This window comes from Myotis yumanensis, unplaced genomic scaffold (genome assembly GCF_028538775.1).
Source record: "Myotis yumanensis isolate MYYU_CA2020_CCGP unplaced genomic scaffold, mMyoYum1.0.hap1 SCAF_5, whole genome shotgun sequence".
NCBI lineage: Eukaryota > Metazoa > Chordata > Mammalia > Chiroptera > Vespertilionidae > Myotis > Myotis yumanensis.
In genome coordinates, this window is record NW_027223756.1 from 28,149,050 (window position 1) to 28,169,558 (window position 20,509).

Sequence of the window (20,509 nt, forward strand, 5' to 3'; positions counted from 1 at the left end):
AGTGAAAATAACATTTGAATAATAAAAGCCCGGAATATGAAACAAATAGTTTAAGATGCCAATAGTAGACAAGGACCAAGATGGCGGCGTAGGTAAACACCGGAGACCGCTGCCGCAAACAACCATTTCAAAAATACAACTAAAAGACTGAACGGACATCACCCAGAACCACAGGAAGGCTGGCTGAAGAGAGACTCTACAACTAGAAGGAAAGAGAACAGCAAATTGAGGCTCAGAGGCGGCGCAGTGTGGAAAATACAAAGGTACCGAGGTGCGCGCGAAAGCGGGCTGGTGGCTGAGGGCGCGGTTGTCGTTTTCTGTCGGGAGTGAGTCTCAGACTCTGGGCTCCAGATCCGGGCGAGTCTCTAGGGACCCAGACTCAAACGGGAGAAGCGGGATTACCCGGCATCAGTTGGAACCTGAGGGCAGCTTTCTCTCCGAGGTTTGCAGCGGCTGCCGGGGTTCTGAGAAGCAGAGCCTCTGGGAACGGAACTGAGCGTGGCCATAACTGCTCCCTCCGCCCGCCCTGTTGATCCCGCCCCGCCCAAAGCCTGCGCACAGCCATTTGCCGATCGCCTCAGGCAAAGGCTGGATTAGCGCCTCCCCAGAAGACAGACGTTTTCCGCACAGCTGATTCCTATAGCCAGTCGGCCTGAGGGTCAAATCCCTCTAGTGTTAACTACAACAATTAAGGCTTGGCTAGAACAAGACTGCGCACAGAGACCACAAGGGGGTGCACCAAGAAAGCATAAAAGATGCGGAGACAAAAAAACATGACAGAAATGGAGGATATGGAGCTAAGAATCGCAATTTTGAGGGCTTGCCATAAATTTGTGCAGAACCTCACGAAAACTAATGAGACCCTCGATGCTACGATAAAGAAATTAGAAAGTAAGCATACACGGACTGAAATAAAGAATATTATACCCAATAGCAGACCAGAGGAGTACAATAATCAAACCAAAGATTCGACAAAAAACACCCAATTGGAAAAGCAAAATGAAAAAAGAATCCGAAAGTGTGAAGATAGTGTAAGGAGCCTCTGGGACAGCTTTAAGCGGTCTAATATCAGAGTCATTGGAGTGCCAGAAGATGAGAGACAGCAAGATATTGAAAACCTATTTCAAGAAATAATGGCAGAAAACTTCCCCCACCTGGTGAAAGAAATGGACTTACAGGTCCAAGAAGCGCAGAGAACCCCAAACAAAAGGAATCCTAAGAGGACCACACCAAGACACATCATCATTAAAATGCCAAGAGCAAAAGACAAAGAGAAAATCTTAAAAGCAGCAAGAGAAAGAGGCTCAATTACCTACAAGGGAATACCCATACGACTGTCAGCTGATTTCTCAACAGAAACTTTGCAGGCCAGAAGGGAATGGCAAGAAATATTCAAAGTGCTGAATACCAAGAACCTACAACCAAGATTACTTTATCCAGCAAAGCTATCATTCAGAATTGAAGGTCAGATAAAGAGCTTCACAGATAAGGAAAAGCTAAAGGAGTTCATCACCGCCAAACCAGTATTATATGAAATGCTGAAAGGTATCCTTTAAGAAGAGGAAGAAGAAGAAAAAGGTAAAGATACAAATTATGAACAACAAACATGCATCTATCAACAAATGAATCTAAGAATCAAGTGAATAAATAACCTGATGTACAGAATGAACTGGTGATTATAATAGAATCAGGGACATAGAAAGGGAATAGACTGACTATTCTTGGGGGAAAAAGGGGTGTGGAAGATGCGGGAAGTGACTGGACAAAAATCATGCACCTATGGATGAACACAGTGGGTGGGGAGTGAGGGTGGAGGGTGGGGTGGGAGCTGGAAGGAGGGGAGTTATGGGGGGAAAAAAGAGGAACAAATGTAATAATCTGAACAATAAAGATTTAATTTAAAAAAAAAAAAAAAGATGCCAATAGTATTAAATCTTCAGAGGCAAGGATTGTAAAGATGAGGAAGAAAGAGAAGTATCTCATTTGGTAAAGCCTTGTAATTCTGAACAAATAACTCTCACATATTAGATAGAAAACCACATCAAGATTTGGTTAGATAAAATTAGGGCAGAAAATTGCCTAAATCCAATCCACACGACAATTAAATCTGAAATGAAGACTCCTATTCCACATAGGTGATTTATCAATAAACATTAGAACCCAAAGTGAAAATAAGTTAAAACTCACCTTTAAAATAGTATCTGAGGCAAATGAGCCCTGAGTATCTCCATGATTTGTACTTGGTACCCAAGAGGCATCTTCGCAGAGGAGATCCTGAGGGGGAGCCACTTCCGGGGTTATGTTGAGAAAATTAAACTCTGTCTTAGCTGACTGTGAGGCAACGCACAGATTGTAGGAATAGGGCAAAGTCCCCTCACTGTAATTGGGGAGAACCCCAGGTCCAGACTTAGTATTGAGACCAGGCTGAAAGCAGCCCCAAGTAGCGGCACTGGAGGAGCGTCGCAAGCGCAGGGCGACCGCCAGAATCACCGCGAGAAGGAAAAGCACGGAGATCAAGGCCAAGGCCACAACCAAGTAAAACTGCAGCTCAGCCTGGGGGTCAGAGGGCGAAGGGAGGTCGCTAAGGTCTGGCAGTACCTCTTGCACGCTATCCGCAAATACCAGCAGCAGCGTGGCGGTGGCAGAGAGAGGTGGCTGTCCCCCGTCCCGCACGGCAACCAGCAGGCGCTGGCGAGCTGCGTCCCTGTCGCCCAAAGCACGAGCTGTGCGCACCTCGCCCGTGCGCAGCCCCAGGCTGAAGAGCCCGGGCTCGCTGGCCTGCAGCACGTGGTAGGACAGCCAGGCATTGTGTCCCGAGTCCGCGTCCACCGCCACCACCTTGGTGACCAGGTAGCCCGGCTGCGCGGCGCGCGGCACCGTGTCGAAGAGCGCAGAGCCGTCGGGCCCCAGCGCCGGGTACAGCACCCTGGGCGCGTTGTCGTTGCGGTCGCCCACCAGCACGCGCAGGCTCACGTTGGCGCTGAGCGCGGGCGAGCCCTGGTCGCGCGCCTGCAGCGTCAGCTCAAAGGCGCGCAGCTGCTCGTGGTCAAAGGCGCGCTGCGCGAACACCACCCCGCTGTGCGCGCTCACGGACACGTAGGACGACAGCGCCCGTGGCTCCAGGTCGCTGGCCACGATGGAGTAGGAGACCTGGCCGTTGGGTCCCAGGTCGGGGTCGGAGGCGCTGACCTGCGCGATGGAGGCCCCGGGCGGGTTGTTCTCTGGCACGTGGACCAGGTAGGCTGGCTGCTGGAAAACCGGGGCGTTGTCGTTGACGTCAGTGACGCGCAGGGTGATGGTGGTGCTGGAGGAGAGGGGCGGCTTGCCCCTGTCGGTGGCTGTGATGGTGACATTGTACTCCGGGGTCTGTTCTCTGTCCAGGGTCCTGTCTGTCACCAGCTTGTAGTAGTTCTTTGAGTAAGATTTCAATGTAAACTCCGTCTTTCCCAATAGGCCGCAGTAAACCTCTCCATTTTCTCCAGAGTCTCTATCTCTTGTTTTTATCAAGGCGATCACCGTTCCTGGTGGTGAATCCTCTGGAAGAGGAGTGAACACAGAGGCCACAATCACTTCAGGGGCACAATCATTCTCATCGAGGATTTCGACTCGGATACTGCAGTGGGCTGCTAGATCCCCAGGATCTTTCGCTTCTATACCGAGGGTGTAACTATTAGCCATTTCGAAATCAAAATGATCCTTCGTGGTGATTTCTCCTGTTGTTTCATCTAAGTTAAAAAATTGTTCCACTTGTTCGTCCACATTACGAAAGGAGTAGGTGACCTCCGCGTTAATGCCCTCGTCCTGGTCCGTGGCCGTCACTTGAAGCACAGGGAAGCCGGGGGGCACGCCCTCCCTCAGGCTGACCTTGTACACGTCCTGGCTGAACACCGGGGGATTATCATTGGCATCCGTGACTTGGATTTGGATCTGGGTGGTACCACTTTTGGGTGGGTCTCCACCGTCCACAGCCGTGAGGACCAGTTGATGGAAATTCTGCTCTTCTCTGTCCAGAGAATGTTTCAGAATCAACTCAGGATACTTAAGTCCATCTGGAGTCTGTTTCTCCGTGAGATCAAAGTACTCATTGTCATTGAGGTGGTACCTTTGCAGTGAATTAGGACCAGCATCCGAATCCAGGGCCGGGTCTAGTGGAAATGTTTTACCTGGCTTAGTGGATTCTCCTATTTTTAAATCAATCTTACTCTGTTTGAATAAGGGCATATTGTCATTTATATCCTGCACTACTACTGCTACATGGAAAATATTTAGTGGTTTTTCAGCGACCGCATCAAAATCCAGAATACACAGAGGCTTCTTCCCACAAATCTGCTCTCGGTCTATTCTGTCGCTCACAAGTAAGTCCCCGCTGTCAGGATCTACAGTGAAATAGTCCTTCTCCGCGCTAACCCGCAGCTTCCGGGCCGGCAGATCCCGGACTCTGAGCCCCAGATCCTTGGCGAGATTTCCTACCACCGAGTTCTTAGCCAGCTCCTCGGGGATTGAATAGCGGATTTGGTCCGGGAGAGCCCCGCGGAACAAAGAAAGCAGAAAGGGCAACAATACCTGCCGCCACCGCCCCGCGCTGCTCCTCTCCGCGCTGAGCCTCATCCTCTGTCTCCCTCCGCTGCTGCTCTGCTCCTTGGCCCTAGGCCGGGGGGAGGAATAAACCCTCCGTGGATGGCAAAAATCCGGGGTAGGGGCAATTCTCCTGCTTTGTTTTTATAACCGAATCTGTTCTGGCCTCCTCCGTGCGGTTGGTTTGAGCAGGAAGTTACCTTCCGAGAGGCTCCCGAATGCGTCTCAGACATCTTCCTGCTCTTCTTTTAACCTACAGCGACGCCCAGGGGTTTTCCCGTGAAACTGCTCCAATGGCTTGTGCAAAGAACTTTTTTTGCTCTTGCGGATTTATAAAGTATTTATTTGTTTAAATAGGTATATATTCATATAGTTCCAAAAGTATATTCAGCATATTCTATAGACTCTCCCTCTTTGTTTTCAACAACACATTTGTCCCGGAAGAAATAAGTGTTCTTTTTTGTGTGTACTATTCCAGAGAAATGTTTTGTATAGTGAAGCAGAATTTTATAAACGTCCCCCCTGCTGAAACTCCCCTTCTTAAGTTGAATTGAGGCATAGTTCACAATCTATTGATACAATTTCCAGGTATCCAAACACCACTAATTTGTGTAGTCCTAGACATTCATGAATCCCAAACTAAGAGAACTGAATGAAGTCATAAGGAACAGAAGTTGCATAGCCTTTGCATACAAAATATTTCCCCTTATATCAGATCGTTGCAGAGCCACAAAGTGACGGAGCTACCTGAGGGCAATTTGCAGGAACAGGGGTGAGGCCTACTTATCAGATTGTATACTTTCATACATATATGAAAGTATAAAATATACCATGTTTTGCAGCTTGCTTTGTTTACTCATTATATCTTGCATTTCATATCAGTACATAAAGAAGTTTTCCATTTATTTCTTATACCTATGTAGTAGCCCACCATATGGTTGTACAATAATTTATTTAACCAGAAACAGTATTTTCTAAAAGAAAATCAGTACCCATTCAAACAAAAATATATTTTCCGTATGTTATTAGGTTATAAATTATCTACTGCTGCTCTCCTAATCATTTAAAATATGTACCATTCTGATTCTGGAATATAGTCTAATATCACCATCCAAATATGTTTGACACAGAGACAATTAATATTTCCAAGTTATATTTTAAAGCTCTAGTATTGTAAATAATCTCTCCTCAGATATGATTTATTGCTCAATATCCACTTGTTACTTGCTTTTTCCTCCCCATGCCAGTTGGTTGTATCATATCACATTCTTATTTATTATATTGTATTGCACCACAACTTCCCACGGAGACAAAAATATCTAGAAACTGAAACTCTCCTTCTTAAGTTGAATTGAGGCATAGTTCACAATCTATTGATACAATTTCCAGGTATCCAAACACCACTAATTTGTGTAGTCCTAGGCATTCATGAATCCCAAACTAAGAGAACTGAATGAAGTCATAAGGAACAGAAGTTGCATAGCCCTTGCATACAAAATATTTCCCCTTATATCAGGTCGTTGCAGAGCCACAAGTGACGGAGCTACCTGAGGGCAATTTGCAGGAACAGGGATGAGGCCTACTTATCAGATCAGTTCTGAAATTGAGTTACCTGACCTTTATAAGGGGATCCCATGATGAAAAAAGGAAATATTTTTGAAGTTATGTTTCCTTAGAAATAGAGAAGGGTCTCATAGTGATGCCATAAAAGGTAATTTAGTTATTATTAAAATGAAATGATTGAAATAAAATGGGCAATATTTTTGGAAATCACAGAAGTGCATAGAAGGAATCACACATAGTCACTGCTAGTGCATCTCAGAAACTGCAACCACAAAATATTTACAATATACCAATCCAATTGAGAAGCTATCACTGTTAAAGGTATAGCTAAATTTTAAATATTTTCCACAGTATTTATAAACTGCCATCGTTCAATTATAATGGAAAATACCCTTTCAACTAAAAAAAGGAAATTTCAAGAAAAATATGCTGGGGTTTAAAAAGAAAAATTTACTCAGTCCAGATTCAACAATAGGTTCATAAGAGAGAATGTTTAAATATGAATTTTCACAATTGCCTTTTATTTCACACTCTGATACTTTCAATAAGACTTAAAGGAAAATGGCTTTAAAGATCTGAGGTACAGTAGTTAGAGATATAAAATTAAGAAATTGTTGCTGAGCCGAAACCGGTTTGGCTCAGTGGATAGAGCGTCGGCCTTCGAACTGAAAGGTCCCAGGTTCGATTCCGGTCAAGGGCATGTACCTTGGTTGCTGGCACATCCCCAGTAGGGGGTGTGCAGGAGGCAGCTGATCCATGTTTCTCTCTCATCGATGTTTCTAACTCTCTGTCTCTCTCCCTTCCTCTCTGTAAAAAAATCAATAAAATATATTTAAAAAAAAAGAAATTGTTGCTGAAACTATTACTTGATGAAGACTACAAAGAATAAGTAAAAAAATACCTTTTAGGTGCAGGAACCATTATAAATCATTATTGAAGGATCATTTGCCCTCCCCTTTAAAGCAATAGAATACTAAAAAGAAGTATCTTATGTGATTTGGAACACATCTTATACAACCAGAGCTTATAAAATTAAATACACAGCTGTCTGCCTATGGGTGGCAAGATTGACTTACCTGATGAAGATTGGGGTCTTCTTTTATTTTAAGTAAATCCTGAGTTATCAAAAGAGGCTCGCTTTTCTCGCAGCTCTCCTGGCTGATGAGTGTGTCAGCATAGTTGGGCTGGGGGAAGATCAGGTGACTCTTCCCCGAGTCAGCAGTGAGGCAGACCTCATGGGAATAGGTCTGCAGGAAAGCCTGCACCCCATCCACGCCCACAAAGTGTGAGGTGGGCACACCCGCCAACCCACCTCCTGAAGCCTGGAGCAGACGTGATGTGTGCCAGCGCCTCAGCCTGAGTGCCAGCAGGATGATGACAAAGGCAAGGAAGACACAGGAGACCGCAGCCACTGCCACCACGAGGTACAGAGTGAGGTCTGAGGCCTCTGGAGTTGAAGGGATCTCAAGACTGCCCAAGTCAGCCAATACATCTGGGATGCTGTCAGCCACAGCCACGGTGAGTGTGACAGTGGCTGAGAGAGGGGGCTGGCCATGGTCCTGAACTGCCACCACCAGGCTCTGCTTGAGAGAATCTCTGTCCAGCAGGGCCCGCGCAGTGCGTACTTCGCCCGTGTGCAGCCCCACCATGAAAAGTCCAGGCTCACTGGCCTTGAGTAGGCGGTAGGACAGCCAGGCGTTCTGGCCTGAGTCCCTGTCCACTGCCACCACCTTGGTCACCAGGTATCCAGGTTCTGCAGAGCGGGGTGCCAGCTCTACACCAGTGGAACCGTCAGTGGGGATGGCAGGGTACAGTATTTCAGGTGCATTGTCATTCTGATCCAGAACAAATAGGCTTAGAGACACGTTGCTGCTAAGAGGAGGGTCCCCACTGTCACTAGCTGTCACCAGTAGTTGCAGGTCTCTAACCTGCTCATAGTCAAATGAGCACAGAGCATACAGGACTCCTGTGTCAGAGTTGATAGAGACATAGGAAGAGAGAGGCTCCCCCTGGAGGGTGCCCTCAGCCAGGGAGTAAGTGACTCTGGCGTTCTCAAAGCTGTCAGGGTCCTGGGCGGTTATGGATAAAAAGGAGGCTCCTCTGGGGTTGTTTTCAGGAAGGTAGGCAGAGTAAGAAGCATGAGGGAAGGCAGGTGGGTTGTCATTGATGTCTGCTACCTTCAGTGAGATGTGAGTTTCTGTAGACAGTGGTGGAGTTCCGTGGTCAGTGGCCATTACTGTGATGTTATATTCTGAGACTTCTTCCCTATCCAGAGCTCTGTGTGTCAACAATCGATAATAATTTCCATAGGTCTTTTCAAGTGTGAATGGCAGATTATTTGGAATAGAACATGTGACTAGGCCATTCTCTCCTGAATCACTATCATGCACATTGAAAAGTGCAATTACTGTGCCTGGGGAAGAGGTTTCTTGGATAGAGTTGGTGAGAGATGTAACCGTCACTTCTGGAGCATTGTCATTTACATCCAGCACTGTCACCAGTACCTTACTTCTGGCTCGGAGGCCAGGACCATCGTGAGCCTCTACATCTATATCATAGAATCCAGAGTCCTCATAATCCAGGTCCTCCAATATTGTTATGTCCCCAGTCACAGAATTCAACTGGAATAGCTGGGATATTTTATCTCTTACTTTCCGGAAAGAATATGTCACTTCTCCATTGGCTCCTTCATCTGGATCAGTGGCTTTTACGGTGAGAATTCGGGAGCCCACAGGCACATTCTCCCGAACACTCACATGGTACTCGGGCTGAGTGAATAGGGGGGCATTGTCGTTCGTATCCACAAGTGTTACGTGAATTCTGGTAGTGCCAGAGCGAGGCAGGTCGCCTCCATCGAAGGCGGTGAGGACCAGATGGTGAACTGCCTCTTCCTCGCGGTCCAGGGCGCGCTCCAGCACCAGCTCAGGGTACTTTATCCCATCGGCTCCGTTTTGCACGTCCAGGGAGAAGTAAGCATTTGAGCTGAGCTGGTATCCCTGCAGAGAGTTTACCCCTACATCCGGATCAAAAGCTTCAGGAAGAGGGAATCTTGTCCCAGGACTTTCATATTCAGAGACTTTTATTTCCCTTTGCTCTGTCCCAAAGTTGGGCGCATTATCATTAACATCGATTATTTCCACTTCTACTCCAAAAATCTTTACTTTGTCCTCTAGGAGAATTTCCAGGCTTACCACACACTTTGGAGCTCTATCGCAGAGCTCCTCCCGGTCTATCCTGCCCGCCGTGACCAAGCTGCCGCTTCGCGGGTTCAGGGCAAAGAGCTGCGTCCTACCTCTGGAGACGATGCGGACTCCGCGCTCCGCCAGCTCCGGGGGCTCCAGGCCCAGGTCCTTGGCGATGTTGCCCACGAAGGAGCCTTTGTCCAGCTCCTCAGGCACCGAGTAGCGGATCTGTTCAGCCCGAATTTCCCATAGGGCCCCCAGGAGAAGGCAAATCCCAACTAACCGGCTGCAGACTGGACGATAAAGAGGAGCCGCCATTACAGCGCCGCCGCGGAGAAGCTTGCGCTTGGGTTTTCCCTCGGTGGAGGCCTAAGGAGTCCCAGGATCTGCGCGGTCCCAGATAGTGTATTTTCACCGTTGGCTGTTGGAGTTCTGGGAGTCCAGTTAGAAGCTTTTGTAAAGTCCCAGGGTCAGTGCTTTGTGATGCAGAAATTTTGTGGTTCGTTTCAAATTACTGGTTGTCTTTTCCCCATCGGTGAACAGCGACACCCAGAGTCCTAGCCTGTTATTGCAATCTATTCTTGGTAAAGCATCCCCTGCGTACACCATTTATTTTCCGTATTCTATCTCCCCCAAAAGAATAAAAGTCAAACTCCTGTTGCTTTATTTGCAATGAAAATAAACAATCAAAATCTTTCTGTACAGTAAGTCCTATAAAGTAATTAATGGTCCAGAGAAAATGATTTTGGTTTTTGCTAAGAATTTTTCTACCTCTTTTAAGTTTTTGCATTATTTATTCTCATAGTCCATTTTCAGGACAGTGTATTGTGTAAGAGACACATTTACCTATCCTGGGAACAAGATGGACTTAGAGAATGGAAGAACAGGTGAAAAGCCAGTGTCTGGAATGTTGCAAATCTGGGCTCTAGTCCCAACCTATGCAGAAACAAGTTTCCTCACATGAACGGATTTTCTAGAATGGAAATCTTTTAGTTCCCTTGTAAGAAAATATCTACTGTTCCAGAGCTAGTCTTATGTCTGTATCAATGTGATTAGCAAATATAGGGGTAGGTTTGGGAAGAGAATTTGCTCATTAAGTTTCTAGGCCAAGGGCTATGTCTGTGACTATCATGTTCAGAGTGCATCCTCACACTTTAGAGCACCACCTTTCATGGAGTATGCAGCAAATAGTTTGTCAGTGTTTAATAAATGAGTCACTAATGCAATTGCAAAACCTAAGACAATGGGTAAATAACTCTGATCTTAAAAGTAGAAACCAAAGATAAGAAGGCACAAAAGTTAGAATAAAGCACTATAAAGAGCAGACAATGTTTCAGTGATCTTTTTCACATCAGGACACATCCAGAAGGTACTACTTTCCCATTGTTTCTAAGTTTACTTTAGCTTTTATTTTAGAAATAACCAGTAAAAGGAAACATTTTAGTATATATATATAGTCATTGTATCTTTCATAGTTTTCTTATTTAAGGAAACTTAGAATAATTTACCAATCTGAGAAAACTTGAGATAAAGCAGCAAGTACCCAGTTTTTTAGATTATTCCTCACATAATAAGTAACATCTAGAAATTACTCATAAATTTTAACCAGGCACAAAGGTCCATTAACTACACAGAGTTTTTAAATCTTCAGAATTTGTAGAGTAGGTTAAAGGTATTTTTCACAATTCTCAAAGGACCCACAAATTTCTGGGGATTGGGAGGAAAATAAGATGTTTTGAAAAAATTGATTCTTTTCTCAGAAACCTATACTAAAAAAACAAAATGTGGGAAAGGCTTTATAAAAATGTCTATTGTATTTATTATAACCGTGACAAAGTAGAATAGGATAAATTATTAAAGAAGGGTTAAGAAAATTATTCCTGAATGAGATTATGAAGTGGGATAAAGTTAACCCAAAGGCAGTGATTCTCATGTAAGATCTGACAGTCTTTGCTACATGTGATAAGTGATAAAAAAAACATAATGATTGGAAAACTATATTAAAAATACACATTACAGCCCTGACCAGTGTGGCTTAGTTGGTTGAGTGTCCTTCCCTGCACCAAAAGGTCTCTGGTTCGGTTCCAGGTCAGGGAACATGACCAGGTTTCAGGTTCAATCCCCCATGGGAGTCAGGGTGCCTATGGGAAGCAACCAATAGATGTTTCTCTCTCCCCCCTCCCTTTTTCTCTCGCTAAAATAAATAAAAACATTTAAAAACAAAAATACACATTGCAGCAAAAAATATAATAACTAGGCTGTATTTGATGAGATGAACATAAAGTTTAACTTAAGGAGAAAGAACTGCCAGTACATTTATAAAGTGCTTGAAAATAACAGCATCACACATCAACTAAGAACGGGTAGTGCTATTACTAAAAGCAGTGACAACCAAGAACAGCTCTCTTTAAGAAGATTTGCTGACCATACAGAAATGCCAATGGTGCCGATTGAGAAGTAGTAGTTAGGTAATTGCCAAGAGCATGAACAATCAAGAGACCGATTTCCACTCATCCGATACACCTCCGCTCCCACTACCACTACTAGAACAATGGACAAAGACCAAACTAATTATGCACACTGAGAATAAAATACAACATATAAAATTTAAGTAGGTTTATAGAAACTCACGTGTGAGGGGAAAGAAGAGTCATAAGCGATTTGGGGGTCTTCATTATTGGCACATACATCCACAGAAGGATCCTCGCACAGGAGATCCCGAGGGGGCGCCATTTCCGGGGTCAGGTTAGAAAAATTGAATTTGGTCATTGCTGGATTCGAGGCAACGCACAGATTGTAAGAATAGGGCAAAGTCCCCTCACTGTAGTTGGGGGGAACCACGGGGCCAGACTTGGAGCAAACACCAGGCTGAAAGCAGCCCCAGGTGGTGGGGCTAGAGGAGCGTCGCAAGCGCAGGGCAACCGCCAGAATCACCGCGAGGAGGAAAAGCACGGAGATCAAGGCCAAGGCCACCACCAGGTAAAACTGCAGCTCAGCCTGGGGGTCAGAGGGCGAAGGGAGGTCGCTAAGGTCTGGCAGTACCTCTTGCACGCTATCCGCAAATACCAGCAGCAGCGTGGCGGTGGCAGAGAGAGGTGGCTGTCCCCCGTCCCGCACGGCGACCAGCAGGCGCTGGCGAGCTGCGTCCCTGTCGCCCAAAGCACGAGCTGTGCGCACCTCGCCGGTTCGCAGCCCCAGGCTGAACAGTCCCGGCTCGCTGGCCTGCAGCACGTGGTAGGACAGCCAGGCATTGTGTCCCGAGTCCGCGTCCACCGCCACCACCTTGGTGACCAGGTAGCCCGGCTGCGCGGCGCGCGGCACCGTGTCGAAGAGCGCAGAGCCGTCGGGCCCCAGCGCCGGGTACAGCACCCTGGGCGCGTTGTCGTTGCGGTCGCCCACCAGCACGCGCAGGCTCACGTTGGCGCTGAGCGCGGGCGAGCCCTGGTCGCGCGCCTGCAGCGTCAGCTCAAAGGCGCGCAGCTGCTCGTGGTCGAAGGCGCGCTGCGCGAACACCACCCCTCTGTGCGCGCTCACGGACACGTAGGACGACAGCGCCCGTGCCTCCAGGTCGCTGGCCACGATGGAGTAGGACACCTGGCCGTTGGGTCCCAGGTCGGGGTCGGAGGCGCTGACTTGGGCAATAGAGGCCCCGGGTGGGTTGTTCTCAGCCACGTGAACCAGGTAGGAAGCCTGGTGGAAAACTGGAGCGTTGTCGTTAATGTCACCAATGTGTAGGGTGATGCTTGTACTGGAGGATAGGGATGGCTTGCCCTTGTCGGTGGCTGTGACGGTGACATTGTACTCTGCTATCTGCTCCCGGTCTAGAGCACTGTCAATCACCAGCTTGTAATAATTCTTGGAGGTGGATTCTAATCGGAAGGGAACTTCTTTCTGAATATAGCATGTCACCAGACCATTTTGCCCAGAATCCTGGTCTCGCACTTTAATGAGGGCGATTACGGTTCCAAGGTCTGAGTCCTCAGGAATCTTGTTAGAGAAGGACATGAATGTCACCTCTGGGGCATTGTCATTCTCATCGACAATTTCAATATGAACACTGCAGTGAGCTGTGTGTACTCCTCCATCCTTGGCTTCTACAGCCAACATATACATACTTGTCTCTTCGAAATCCACTGTTCCATTGGTTGTGATGTCACCAGTATTTGGGTTGAGATTGAAGAGAAGGTTGGTGCTGGTTGGGGCACTGAGGAAGGCATAGGTGATCTGTGCATTAGCACCCTCATCCTGGTCAGTTGCCTTCACGCGCAGCACGGAAGTTCCCCCGGGCACATTTTCTTGGAGTCTAACTCTGTACGTGTCCTGGCTGAACACTGGAGCATTATCGTTGGCATCAGTGACCAGGATCTGGATCTGGGTGGTGCCACTTAGAGGAGGGTCCCCGCCATCCATGGCAGTCAGGATTAAGCGGTGGGAGTTCTGCTGTTCTCTGTCCAGAGGCTTTTCCAGCAGTAATTCTGGGTATTTACTTCCATCAGGACTTTCCTTCGTTGCCAGAGAGAAGTGGTCATTGGGGTTGATGGTATAAACCTTCAGTGAGTTACTTCCTACATCTGCATCTTGTGCAGAGTCTAGTGGGAATTTTACCCCTGGTACGGCTGACTCACATATTTCTAAGTCAATGCCTTTTGTAAGGAAACGCGGTGCATTGTCATTAATATCTTGTATTGCAACAATCACATGGAACACATTCATTGGGTTTTCAGCGACCATTTCAAATTCCAGTGCACACTCAGATTTCCTCCCACAAATCTTCTCTCTATCTATCCTACCGCTCACTAACAAATCCCCATTCTCCGCACTCACGTTGAAAAATTCCTCTGCACTAACCCGCAGTTTTCGAGCTGGCAAGTCCTGGACACTGAGCCTCAGATCCTTGGCGAGGTTCCCCACCCTTGATCCCTTGGCCAGCTCCTCTGGAATTACGTACTGGATCTGCTGGGAGATGGCCCCGCACAACAAAGACAGCAAGAAGAGAAACCGTACCTGACTTTTCATCGTTTCAGCTTGCCTGAAGCTCCTTTGCATTTCTTGAACTCAATGGGGAAGCTTCTTCTCCAGATGTCTCTGGGATGTTTAAAAAACCAACGACTTGAGGATAGGACTTGTTACGTGCTTCTAGGTGCACAGGAGCGGGTCCGTTTCCGCTGTGCGCAGGACAAAGCTAGAAAGCACTCGCCGGGAAGCACTGGCGAACTGAGAACCCCTTCTTCCCTTTGGTCAACAGCGGCACCTGGAGGTCGTTTGGGAAAACTACATATTGCGTAGCTATCCTCAAAGTGTAAGCTCTTGACTCTATGCACTTTGCCTCTTATTTGTTTGAAAGAACAAATAAAGTTTTCCCTTTAAATGTGACATTTTCTGTTTTGTTCATCTCATAAACGTTGCCACCATTTTGCATCTTTTATCATTTAAGTATTTCATAAGGCATACAGCCTTGTTTTTCAGTTTTGGGGCAAAAATATCTTCAGTAATTTCATTGTATTTATAAAATTGGTTTAACTAGTATGGATGTAACAAAATAAGTTACTGGCTTTTTATCCTCATTTTAGTGTATTATGACCCTTACATTTTTGTAATCCATAACTTCCCTTATTTAGTATTTTAACTCCCTCCACATATACTTCATCAATTCTGTACGTAATACTTTTCAAAGATATAGTCTTTGCAAAAAAAAAAAAAAAAGAGTGAGTTAAGTTCCTAGGTTTATTTTAATGTATTGCTTATCTTTTAAAAGCATAATCTTCCTGTTATGTACAGCAGAGCTTGATGTTTTGTTAAAGAGACCAATTTAAAATTTGGGCACACATACATGCATTTATAAAGCTGAATCTTGTGTGAGCCATATTTATTTATTTTTAAATATATTTTTTATTGATTTCAGAGAGGAAAGGAGAGGGAGAGAGAGAAACATCAATGATGAGAGAGAATCATCGATTGGCTGCCTCCTGCACACCCCTTACTGGGGATCGAGCCTGCAACCCAGGCATGTGCCCTTAACCAGAATTGAACCTGGGGCCCATCACTCCACAGGCTGATGCTCTATCCACTGAGCAAAACCAGCTAGGGCAGCCATATTTATTTTTATGAAACCAATGCTTCTTTATTATATGAACATGTATACAATACTCCATAATGTCAATTTTCAGCTCCAGCCAATGTACACCATTAATAAATGAAATGAGTTTGACTTGATCACTAGGTTTAATCTTGGAGAGGCAGTGAGAATATTTACACACTCCATTTTAGAACTTACCTGTAATTCTTGAACTGGTCTTGGGTAACAAAAACAAACAAATGCACTATCAAATAGATATCAACCCAACAATTTGTTCTACAATTTTCAGTGCTGAACCATACTCATCCTACACTCAGTCAAAACAGACCTGTTTTCCTAAGACATCTTTTCCTTTGTTTTCCTTCATGCCTTTAGACTTTTTCTTCCTTTCATTAGAATTTTCTCCCTTTCTCTTATAACGAATTCTTGCCCATTCTTTAAAAAAATACTTTTTAGTGAAAAAAGGATGTCTGAAACCTTTTATTACCTATACCTGTAGATGGAAATTGCACCGCCTTTGTATTCCCTCTGCATCTTCACAACATCTATGTAGGTTATGTTTTATATGGGATTCTTAGAAAATTCTCTTTGAACATCTAAAGTTCTCCTGACACTCCCATTTAATATATTTTTTTCTCCTTACAAGGAAAGTGATATTAATATTATAAAGATTTTTCCTAAAAAGATATTCCAAAGGTTATGTGCCTTTTTCCTGTGTGTATTTGCATGTTTGAGTTATTTTGTTCAGGCCCTGTTGTCACACACTTTAAATGTAACTCTTCCTAATATATTGAGGGAGATATCTGTTCCTTTGTTTGAGCTCTAATGAAATATATTTTGGTCTAACTTTGGATGACTCTCTGATGTGACTTTATGGGTGAAAGTAACTTTATAAATTGGCCGCAATTTCTGGCCAAAGAAAGTTGTAGACTCCTATTTCATTATTGCAGCATATGGCCTGGAAACATGCAAAGGCCAAGACATATCCCTTTACATTTTTTATCCTTCTCAAAGAACAAGAAATACCACTCCAAAGCTCATAACAGTTTAGGCAATTGAACTTCCCATCTTCAGGAAAACAGATTCAATCAATATGAATACACCGCTCATTTTCAGCATACATAATAGGAACTACAGGCCAAGTAAAACAATGTGACAAACTACATTTTTTTATCCTATAATTTTTATGTCACTGAGATAAAGAGTGTGGTCTTGCTTAAAAGGAGTTAAGCATCATTTATGGGAGCCTAAACTAACTAACTAAATATATATATTTAGTAGTTTGTATCAGTCAGGATAGGCTAAGTAGGCTGGAGTGACAATCTTCAAACCACAGGGATTTAAAATGAAAGAGGTCTATTTGTCACAGGTATAGGTTAATGTTGGGTAACCACAGGACTCATCTCTCATCTAACCAAGGACTCAGGTAGAAGGAGCAATCACAATTTCAAAAAATATCTTAGAGATCTGGAAATTCCCACAATGCCAATTAGAGTTTCCTCCAGGTAGAGACACACCTTCTTCCATTTACAAGGTCTTGGCCAGAACTAGTTCCTAGGCCTTCTCAGTTACACTAGGCCAGGACATGTAGCCCTACCATAGGTTCAGAAAGAGAGAAAAAAAATATTTAAACAACAGGACTGAGCTTATATAAGCTTTATAATAATCACACTGGCATAATTGTTCTTTATAATATTAGAAGAAGAAAGAAATAAACTCACCTGAAGTAGCTTGGGGTCTCCTTTTGCTTCGAGTAAATCTTGAGTTACCAAAAGTGGCTCGCTTTTCTCACAGCTCTCCTGGCTGATGAGTGTGTCAGCATAGTTGGGTTGCGGGAAGATCAGGTGACTCTTCCCTGAGTCAGCAGTGAGACAGACCTCATGGGAATAGGTCTGCAGGAAAGCCTGCACCCCATCCATGCCCACAAAGTGTGAGGTGGGCACACGCGCCAACCCACCTCCTGAAGCCTGGAGCAGACGTGATGTGTGCCAGCGCCTCAGCCTGAGTGCCAGCAGGATAATAACAAAGGCAAGGAAGACACAGGAGACCGCAGCCACTGCCACCACCAGGTACAGAGTGAGGTCTGAGGCCTCTGGAGTTGAAGGGATCTCAAGACTGCCCAAGTCAGCCAATACATCTGGGATGCTGTTAGCCACAGCCACAGTGAGTGTGACAGTGGCTGAGAGAGGGGGCTGGCCATGATCCTGGACTGCCACCACCAGGCTCTGCTTGAGTGAATCTCTGTCGAGCAGGGCCCGTGCAGTGCGCACCTCTCCTGTGTGCAGCCCAACCATGAAAAGCCCTGGCTCGCTGGCCTTAAGCAGGCGGTAGGATAGCCAGGCATTCTGGCCTGAGTCTCTGTCCACTGCCACCACCTTAGTTACCAAGTAGCCGGGCTCTGCAGACCGGGGTGCCAGTTCCACACCAGTGGAACCATCCATGGGGAGGGTGGGGTAGAGGATTTCAGGTGCATTGTCATTCTGGTCCAGTACGAACAGGGTTAGAGACACATTGCTGCTGAGAGGTGGGTCCCCGCTGTCACTGGCTGTCACCAGTACTTTCAGGTCTCTAACCTGTTCATGGTCAAAGGATCGAAGAGCGTAGAGGACTCCAGTGTCAGAGTTGATGGAGACATAAGTGGAGAGAGGCGCCCCTTGAATGGTATCCTCAGTCAGTGCGTAAGTGATGTGGGCATTCTTGATGCTGTCAGGGTCTTGGGCGGTCACAGCGAAGATGGAGGCTCCCCTGGGGTTGTTTTCTGGAACATAGGCAGAGTAGGAGGCATGAGTGAAGGCAGGTGGGTTGTCATTGATGTCTTCCACGTGTAGCATGATGTGAGTGTCTGTAGACAGTGGTGGACTTCCTCCATCTGTTGCTCTCAGAGTGATGTTATATTCAGAAACCTGTTCCCGGTCCAGGGATCTGGCTGTCACTAAACGGTAATATTGGTCTATTGATTTTTCCAAATTAAATGGCATATTTCCCAGAACAAAAACCATGACTTGCCCATTTTGACCAGAATCCCGGTCATGCACATTGACAAGGGCAACTTCTCTTCCTGCAGTAGCCTCTTCTGAGACTGATCCTGTGAAAGAAGTGATTGTAATTTCCGGGGCATTGTCATTCACATCCAGAACTGTGACTAGAATCTTGGCTTTTGAGAGGAGACCTGGTCCATCTTGTGCTTCAATTTTAATTTCATAGAATATAGCATCCTCATAATCTAGACTTTTTAATATGGATATATCTCCAGTCACTGAGTTGAGATGAAAAATCTGAGCAATTTTCCCAGGCATTTTATCTAGTATGTAGGACACTTGAGCATTGAATCCCTCATCAGGGTCAGTGGCATTCACAGTGAGCAGCCGGGTGCCCACTGGCAAGTTCTCCTGAACACTTACTCGATACTCAGGCTGGGTAAATACTGGTGGATTGTCATTCGCATCCAGAACTATCACTTGGATGTACAAGTTGCCAGAGTGAACAGGGTCCCCACCATCAGAAGCAATGAGGACAAGCTCGTGAACTTTCTTTTCCTCACGGTCCAGAGCCTGCTCCAGCACCAGCTCTGGGTACTTGGCTCCATCAGAGACAATCTTCACAGCCAGGGAGAAATAGTCATCAGGGCTGAGCTGATAGTTTTGCAGAGAGTTTATGCCCACATCTGGGTCAAATGCAGTCTTCAGTGGAAATCGAGTTCCAGGAGCCGTTAGTTCACCAATTTTTATTTCCAATTCCTCCGTTAGAAAATCAGGAGCATTATCATTAATGTCTTTAATTTCTATTTCTACTTCAAAAATTTTCAGTTTGTCTTCAACCAGGATGTTAAATTTTACTAGACACCGCGTGCTTTGCGCACAGAGCTCCTCCCTGTCTATCCTGCCCGCGGTGACCAAGCTGCCGCTTCGAGGGTTCAGAGCAAAGAGTTGCGTCTTACCTTTGGAGATGATGCGGACTCCGCGCTCTGCCAGCTCCGGGGGCTTCAGCCCCAGGTCCTTGGAGATGTTGCCCACGAAGGAGCCTTTGTCCAGCTCCTCCAGCACTGAGTACCGGATTTGCCCCGATCCAGTCTTGCACAGCGTCCCCAGGAGCGCGCACAGCAGGGTCAGTCCTGCGCTGTTTCTGATCAGATAATTGGTCATTTCCTTTTTGGTGAATTCTTTTTTTCTGTGTCCAGTTCCAGCTTCCCACGACGGAACCCACTCTTATTTTCTCAATGAGATAAGCCCTTCATGGGCTTAATTCATGGGTCACAGAGCTGGTTGACCGACAGGTGAGCGTAGCAGCCCTGGATCTTCTGAGTATGATTTGCTGACTCCTTTTGCTTTTTAGAAACAAGGAAATGGTGGACTAGCTCTCCTATTGCATTTTCCTCCTTGAGTGGTCAACAGCGACGCTCAGAGGCCTAACCGTTTATCGCACCCTCTCAGGCAAACTCAAATTTGTATTAAAATTTTTTTTTATTGTTGACAAATTCCTATTTTTAAAGTTTCCCAACACCCAAAATCATTTTTATAAGAGGTAGCAGGATTGGTGTTTGTTTCACATAATTGAAATGCTTTATGTTAAAGGATGTGACTTCAAGTTATTTCCTCTGGAAGCCATGAACTAACCTTAATGTTATCAATATTGCTTCAAACATGCTAGAGTTATTGTTTCAAGATATTCAAAGTTTCAGAACCACACTGAAACATCAGTCATATTTATAAATCATGCCTCTTGAAGTTTGTCCCTAATCGCCTGACATCTTAGTTTTACTATTTTTATTTAACCAATTCATTAAATAAACATATAATTGGGTGTCAGACAATATCTGGGGATTTCAGATGAGCAACATGGACAAGTCACTTCCTTCACAGATACTATGAAGATATAAAAGCAAACAATAAATGACAGTGCACTGACATTCTGGCCTTGGAGTTTATCAAAGGCTTTCCCCCAAAAAACATGAGAGGATTGGATGAGGGGAAAGGCCTGGAATGAGAGAACAGCATGGCAGGACTTAGATGTGAGTGAGAAGCCACAGAACTCCAGGGTACTAAAAGTAGTTCACTTTGCTCAAATCTAGAGTTTGAGGAGGGTTTTTAAAGACCCACCTAGTGGAGATAAACAT

At 45.5% G+C, this 20,509-nt stretch overlaps 1 protein-coding gene across 7 annotated transcripts in view; it reads right to left on the reverse strand.

Moving 5' to 3' along the window:
* LOC139010384 (protocadherin gamma-C4) overlaps positions 1-20,509 on the reverse strand; it is a 162,199-nt gene that overhangs the window by 127,976 nt on the left and 13,714 nt on the right. Inside the window, exons 1-2 of one of the 7 annotated variants that reach the window (XM_070414765.1) lie at positions 7,215-9,648; positions 5,257-5,322 (exon numbers count right to left, since the gene is read on the reverse strand). The exons of 2 other annotated variants lie outside the window; for them this stretch is intronic. In XM_070414765.1, the coding sequence (XP_070270866.1) occupies positions 5,287-5,322; positions 7,215-9,638 (2,460 nt within the window). In that variant the 5' untranslated portion in view covers positions 9,639-9,648 and the 3' untranslated portion in view covers positions 5,257-5,286. Of the gene's footprint in view, positions 1-2,187; positions 4,785-5,256; positions 5,323-7,214; positions 9,649-11,951; positions 14,422-17,117; positions 19,690-20,509 lie in introns of those variants that run through there. 4 more of the 7 variants (XM_070414756.1, XM_070414760.1, XM_070414753.1 and 1 more) reach the window with 4 other exon arrangements.